The sequence below is a fragment of the Nanorana parkeri genome, unplaced genomic scaffold (genome assembly GCF_000935625.1).
Source record: "Nanorana parkeri isolate BGI_ZX_2015 unplaced genomic scaffold, ASM93562v1 scaffold224, whole genome shotgun sequence".
NCBI classification, from domain to species: domain Eukaryota; kingdom Metazoa; phylum Chordata; class Amphibia; order Anura; family Dicroglossidae; genus Nanorana; species Nanorana parkeri.
This window is the reverse complement of record NW_017306492.1, coordinates 1208084-1216043: the sequence shown is the minus strand read 5'-3', so window position 1 is coordinate 1216043 and position 7960 is coordinate 1208084. Positions and strand designations below refer to the sequence as shown.

The 7960-nt window shown below is 39.8% G+C and overlaps 1 protein-coding gene across 2 annotated transcripts in view; it reads right to left on the bottom strand.

The window, feature by feature from the left end:
* Positions 1-320: 320 nt before the first annotated feature.
* Positions 321-7960, bottom strand: part of MFSD6 (major facilitator superfamily domain containing 6) — a 54886-nt gene continuing 47246 nt past the window's right edge. The window contains exons 5-8 of one of the 2 annotated variants that reach the window (XM_018556096.1): positions 6255-6353; positions 2944-3224; positions 1823-1842; positions 861-932 (exon numbers count right to left, since the gene is read on the bottom strand). In XM_018556096.1, coding sequence (XP_018411598.1) covers positions 1825-1842; positions 2944-3224; positions 6255-6353 — 398 coding nt within the window. In that variant the 3' untranslated portion in view covers positions 861-932; positions 1823-1824. Of the gene's footprint in view, positions 933-1822; positions 1843-2943; positions 3225-6254; positions 6354-7960 lie in introns of both variants that reach the window. The other variant, XM_018556095.1, reaches the window with a different exon arrangement.

Here is a 7960-nt window from a genome sequence, read left to right as displayed (position 1 = left end):
CACTATAGAGGCTTTGTGTTCATTCATAACAGGGGCTGCAGAAAAAGATTTAGGACTATTGTGTTCTAAATCTCTTTTTCCATAACCAAAACCCCTAACCGTAAAGTAAAAAAGAAATAAAATAATTAAAAAGTAATTTTAACAAATTTCATATCGGTGCATCACTAGTTTTAATTTGAAACAAATGTTACCAAAAGCTTAAATGGTAATTAACAAAGAAACTGGTAACTATGGGGCAGATGTACTAAAGCAGACATTTCTATAACTTTGCTAAGTGAATGTGTTCACTAGATCACATGTTCCTATTTTTTTTATATATCTCTTATGTAAACTTGAACGCTTGTAGTAACTAGTTGACAAATATCAAAACCAGCCAAGTATCCAAAGTGTAATAGTGCCGACAGTGCCTGTACTGAGATGTATATAGATATATATACCTAGCATTTTTATATTTAATTTAGAAAGCAAATTCTGGCTGTTTCAATCTGTAAACTTTAATATCCAATGCATTCTGCAGATTATAAATACATATATAAATAAAATGTGGTTCACAGTGCTAGGACCATGGGAAGTGCACCACCTTTGTAGATGCCAACATCTAGATATACCGTTTATGCTTTTTCTTGCTATTTATTCTATTAAATATTTGTGTGAGGTTTTTTTTTGTCCTTTGCTGATGTTTTCAGTGTATAACCAACATACTTCTCAATATGAACAGAGTAACCATATTAATGTCCCACATCTATGTGAGGAGTGGATGGGCTGTCTCCTGAAGAATTGTCCTCGACGAAGCCATTGTCAGCTGACTGGACATGGCCAGTATTTCCTGGTCCACTATGCTTCTGGCTATCAGTGGTATCGGCAGTTGATTCAGCACTAGGAGCTTCACCCACCACTGACTGTGGTGATCTTAATGAACCATTTTCATTTTCCTGAGACAGGTGGAAAGTAAAGCGTTAAATCTAAATATTTTTCCGCTATGTCCTGAAAACAGGATATGCCATCTGAACATGCAACTTGCATGCAAGAAGTCAGACATAAAAGTGATCCATGAAAATGTTTCACAAAAATGACATCATAAAATAAATTCAAAGTTGCATGCTTGTAATGAATATACTTCCGGGAAATAATACGAATATCTCTTTATCTTTTGATATGATACCCCAGTGTCTTCTTCAGGAACTTAGTAAAAGGACGGATCCTCCTAAAACTCATTTCTCTTGTGGAAAGATGATGGTGGGTTAGGAAGGAACGCACCCAGAAATAGTGAGACCCTTCTTACTGCAGCATGAAGCCTGAGACTCCACCACTTCAGATGTAAGAAGTCAGGGGCTATTCGGCTTTCAGCGACTATGCAAAGCCAAAATATTTTTTGGGGTGGACTGAACCTGCATCAGTACTACAGAAAGACACCACAAACAGCCTCCACAGAAACTGCTGACAGAAATGTGATAATACTGCAAGGAGCTCTCATTACATTGCTGTGTAGCCATTAACAAGAAACAATAAAAGCTCGGGGCTGACTAAACAGCCATTAAACTGGTGGGGGCAGCAATCCATCAGCCAGCAGTGTGTGATACTTATTTAGAGGCTTGAAATGATTTTCAAATTCATTATTTGAACCCATGCCATCAATATGAACAGGTATTAATAAACATAAAATGGCAACTGCACTGTGGATCATCTTGGTATTAGATGCACCATATACGTTTGCTACACATGGACTATCACACAAACATTACAGTGACAGTCTCAGTCCCAGATTTTGACTTATAAAGGATGAACTCAATGAAGTAGTCATACAAGGCCAGCATTACCTTACCTTTAGTTCTTGTTTCCTAACTGTCATCCCACAAGCAGCAATGGAAAAAATACTTAATGCACATCACTACACATGAATCCAAATGTAACACATTATAAAAAGAACACAAATAAGATTTCATATACTGTGAATATTTCATTGGCAATTTTTAAGTAAAAGTGAATGTATTTTCCTTATCTGTAACAATCCTTACCACTAATAAATGTGGCTTAACTTGTACATTCTGACTTCTAATGGCATGTTAGCCATTGTTGGTATGCAGACCCTAAACTGCAAACCCAATTATGGTAACACATCCTATGGGAGGTAGGGACAGCATCATAATAATGTGGCAGCAATTGTGTTACTACAGCTCGGAGTCTGCACCGATGGGGACATCAGCACCTCTCTTTTGCCCCACTCTTTCAACCAGGTGCAACTCTTCCCCAACATCCGGTTTTAGAACTCTGTGATGCACTGACCATCCCATGAGTATTTGCATGGGTTTTTTTTGTTTATCATCATTATTATGATTATAACAATGTCATTTTTTTAAATAAACTTTATTGCTGTCATTAAAATGGAAATAGACATGAAGGTGGTGAGGCAGATATTTTTCTTTTATAATAAATTGCTCTAGATGACCATTTTACCATGGTATTATATGAACCCTTTATAGAAAACAAGGCTCTTTTAGATCATTAACTGTTATTTATGAATCAATAGGAAACAGGTCTAAATCTCCAGTGGTCTCTATAGAGTTGGCAACAGTGCTGCATGACTATTGCCATAGGTAGTCATCATGTCTTTTGTTGTGTCCTCCTCAAAGATTTTGTATTAAACAGATAAAGCCTTAGCCCACCTCTATCTGACGTAATAAAATACCACAATCAGTAAATTCAGGTACTTTATATTATATAATACTCTGAACTATCTTCTGTGGCCTTTCTGCATATACTGCTCTGTTACAGCCATGTTACAGAGGATGTATGTTTCTGTGAAGACATAGATTTAAATGAAACGAAAAATTGAAATCTCCACTTAGTCCTGTGTGCGTGAGAAATGGGTTTCATGAATGTTTTTTTGAATAGCTACTTTTATTGAACCACCTGAGGCTTTACACTTGGTTATGTAGTCATTACCTGGAGTGGCTGGTTTTCCGAGACCCGGTTGGTTTTGGAAAGAGACACCATTTCCTTTATCTGATAAAAGGCATAAGCAAGAGTGACCCATGGCGAGGAACTTATTCCCCAGGCTGGTCTGTTAACATCTTCCTGCTCTTCCTGATGTTTTGTCTTCTTAGGTGGCAGTTTGACCTGAATAGTAGGCATAATGTTCTCTGAGTGCTGTGGCATCAGGTCGATAGTTGCTATGGGAACTGGGCTGGAGGGAACAGGGATTCTTTCTGCCAGCATTGATGCATCTGCAGTAAAACAATGTCGTCAGTATAAATGGCACAGATTTAAGCACTGTATAAAGAGAGACAAAAAACATTTTACACACCATATGAAGATATATAGGTGAATACACAAGTGCATGATCATATGCATGTGGTATGCACTTGGTCAGAATCTCTAGATTCCAAAACACTTAGAATTTTACTTTTAGTGTTATGAGAAACAAAACATTGACAGGACAGTGAACTTTCCTGATTTGCCCAAGATGATTTACATTAAAAAGCAATGATTTGAGGTAATACATAGCAGCAAATACTCAAAGCTGGATGTGACAAATTGACCTTTGCAGTAATATTTAGTAGAACCTCCAGCTGACATAACATTGCTGCAGGTAGGACCCTGGCCTATTGATCTTTATAAAGTGTTACATTTTCTGATGCAATGGAAATAGTCTATAAAAGCTTAGCTCTGGTTCTGGTAACTATTAAGAGGTTTATGTAATCAGGCAATGCAAGGAGCCATTATGATGTGAAATCTGCAGTAATCTAAAGCAACTAATCATATGAACATGTTTGGCTGGTATGGATTACTGAACGTAAAGAAATATCAATTGTATCTTTCTTCTGTAACCACTAACGCATTTGCCTTCAATATAAAGTAGATGATATAGGCAGATATGTTTGAAGTCTAGCATGGGTGCCAACCATAGCTCACTCCATAAATATAGTGGAGGAGTGAGCATAGTCACCTAGTATACTACACACATTTACAAAAAATATAAGTTACAAAACAGTTCTTTATGTTTCTTGTGTAATCTGAATATATAAACACTTAGAAAGTAAGCTTCGGAAATATGGAATTTCACTTTAAATATGGAACAAGTGTGTGGTGTTATACTACCATTCTATTATAGGGATAAATATTGAGGCAAACCTACATCGGAAAGCCAACAAACTGTTTTTTTTAAGTCACCAGTAGATGGCAGTAAGTCTTTTCTGAATCCATTTCATAAAAATGCCTTTTCTTTCTGCTATTCTGAAAATATGCAGTTTTTTATGAGGACTGGCTACCTTTAGTAATATTGCTTATGGTAAAATAACTTTTTATTACATAACAGGGAATGGATTGTCATGAGCTCTGGATTATCAAATGTAAAAGTAAAAATAACACTTGTGGTCAGTTTTTACTGCTATTCAGGGCTCCATTACAGAGACTTCCTCTTACTTCCTGTCCTGCTGACAGGAAGTGAAGGGAACTCTCCAACAGCAGCTCACTGGCTGTTACTTCTGGTAAACCTGTTGTCAGCAAGACAGGAAGAGAGGACACATTTATCCCAGATAGCATGAAAAACCCAACAGTAATTTGAACCCTTCTCTTAATCCACAACTAGTTTAACATACACATTAATAAATTATAAATGGCCAAAACATAGCCACTAGCCTGCTGACTCGACTGTAAAGTGACTAGAATTGTTTTGTGCTTCACCCATGGTTTGCTTTAATGCCGGCCCCTGTAGCTGCTTATAGTTACCTTCCCCTCAAGCCCCCATTTCTCTATTCACCCGTGGGAACAAGGAGAATCAGAAAGTCAATCCCACTAGAAGGTTACATCAGGCTGAATATTCTTTCCCCCCACCTTTGTGTAGCAGGGCCGGGTGTCTGAGCAGGAGATTGCCAGCCTTGTAATGGTGGAGGAAGGACAGAGCCACAAGCTCCACATACCCAAAAACAGGGGCGTGGTTAAGAGGGGGGGGGGGGGGGCATATTTTTACAACACAAACCACTGTTTACCCTTTTTGTTCTTTTTTTAATATGACATTTCGTTCATTTCAAACCACAACAGAGCTGCATTGTGGAGGCAGATGGAAATCTTCAGGGGAGTTCTGGTGTGAAGAAATGCAGACATGCTGCATTTTTATTTACCTGCCTGCACCCCTACCTCCATTGTGGTGTGAACTGGGTATAAAGAAAACCATTGTTCTATGTGCCCTTGTGGAGACCTGTGATGGTCAAGTGCAGAAAAACTCAGGTCTTTGGGCATATTTTGTGGGTACAAGGACTGTGCCATAACTTACTGAGTAACACCCATAATTTGGCATGACACGCTCAATGTTCTCCCCTGTGGGTGCCCAAGACTAAACCACCCCCATGAAAAAAATATAAATATATCGTCCCAGCCCCTGAACTACAGGTATTAATTTTTTTGCCCCCAGACAAAAAGCGTAGCGGGAGAGTACAGGGAATGCAAGTGCGAGCAGCTATAGGGGCTCTGGATTAAAGTGAACTTCCTGTTGTGCCCTGATTGGGAAAACACAAAGTCAATTTACAGACAGCAGTGCTTTTTTAACATAGCTCTATTTTAGTCCAGGGCATGTACCGTACAGAAGGAGTGGTCAATAGACTGCTAAATTAACTTGCCTCTGCAAATATTGACATAATGTAATCTAATAACTATGAAGATAAAAGGCTTTGGGCCATGTTATTTAAGTGGTGAATGATTTGTTTTCCAGTCATTTACTGCTGTCACATTTACAAAGAACATTAGCCATCTGCATTTGCTGCATTGGGTATCTTCACCGGATATCTACATTTCCATTTCTTCAATAGCATGTTTGGGGTCTTCGATATGGCACATGTTTATTCACCATCACTGATTCTTTATTGGTTCCAGAAGAAGACCCACTAACTCATCATCATCATCACACACAAATGTGCAGAGCCAATTCCACAAGGAAATGTGCCTGGATTCAACCTCTTTTAATGAAGGGAGCCCTTTGTCTAAATGAAGACCCGGCCAGTATAAATACCTATAAAATAAATAACTTTTCTTATATGCTGGCTGTAAAGCAAAAACAATTCACTCACCCAAATGCTGAATTAACATGGTTAACCCTTCAGAGAAGTTATATATGTAGTAAAATAGGGTTTATTACCCCATTACTTTATTTTACCCTACCTGTTTAAATGCATTCTATGTATGCTACATTTTGTTTAAAAATACATTATATTTATACAATACATATGTATACAATACAAGTTTAATAACACAATACATACCTTCTTTCTTTTGAGGCAGTCCAACCCACTGGATCAAAGCAAAGAGCAGAAGAATTACTAGAGATGCCATCCCGATCCCTCTGAATGTTTCTGCCGCACCTGAAGTATCAGAAGATACACCGGTTAGCATGGGGGGAGGATGGGGGTTACTACATAGGATCTCCTAGGGTCAGCGATTCTGAATAGGCTCCTCAAAGTTGCAGGCAAAGAATGGCATATTTTTTGTACCCATTTTAACACCTTCTTGCCAAGGTAACACATATATGCAGTGTCAAAGAGGTGGACTTTCTTCTCTGGTGCCACATATCTGCAGCATGATTTTTGTGGTGGGAACGCGCTCGATCACACCCCCCACCCCACATGGAGACGGAGCTGACCCTCAGCTCCTGGTCTTGGACTTACATTGCCTATCTGGTTTTAGAACCAGAATATAAGAGGACCTGTCATGTAAATTTGCTATCCCATAGGGGGCTTCTTAGCCCCCCATGTAATAGCAATAAAGTTGTGTGTGTGTAAAAAAAAAAAAGTATTAAAAAAATACAAAAATGAAAGATTGATTAAAAAAAATAAAGAAGCATAACATTTATGTTTTTAAACATTTTTTTTAAGTCCGCGCCCCCCACATACACACGCATATATGCGTCAGGTGCGCCTACGTGCCGCTCATGTTGCATATCGCCGCAAACGAAGTGAGAGCAATAATTTTAGAGCCATTAAGGCCGGTTCACACCTGGCCGTTTTACAGCGCTGATCGACGTGCTGTAAAACGCCCTGCAAGTGAAATCCCATTATTTCCTATGGGCATGGTTCTCACTTGGGCGTATTTCAGCGTGTTCGAACATGCTGAAAAACGCCCTATGCCCAAAGAAGTACAGGAGCTTCTTTGGGGCGTATTTCCGCGCGTATCCATTAGGATACAGCTGGATAGCCCTCGTAAACGCGCGTTTGACGCGCGTTTTGTGGGCCACAAATCGCGGTTAAAACATGCACCGCAAAACGCACGTCATACACGCATATTTTGAACGCCTAGGTGGGAACCCAGCCTAAAGAAGAACTATGAGGTGAGTGCTTTTCACTCATCCTCATAGTTCTAGCCGACCTGTGACAATGAGACTGACAATTAGACACATAGCGTCACTCTCTCACTTCTCGATCCTGTCACGGCACAGAGGCGTGAAAGGGGAGGGGCTGGATTCCCCCCTCCCCGCTCTGATCCTCCAGCGCTGACTGGCGGAACGGATGGGGGAGGGGGCAGGTACAGCTGGCTCTGCCTCTAGATAGGCAGAGCCAGCTGTCACTCACGCAGCTGGGCGGATCCAGACATAATTGTCGGGATCCGCTTCAGCTGCGGCGTCTCAGTATACCGCGAGCTGCAGCTCGCGGTATACTGAGCTTAGGGTGACGGGAGGACGCTAGTTTGTGTCCTGCCGTTACCCTAAGGAAAACTATGGGGAAAAGCCCTAACCCCATAGTTCTCCTTTAATCACTGATAACACTAAATTGATGAACAGAAAAAGCGTTTTAATCGTCGCCTACGGGCGTTTTTTGCGGGCGCACACAATTTTAAGGCTTGACATGTTTGGTGTCTATTTACCCGACGTGACCCTGACTTTTATGTTTTACTAAAAATATGGGTAAGAATAAATGTTTTATAACATAACGTAGGGAAACTTTTTTGTTTTTTTTTACATTTATGGTACTTTTTT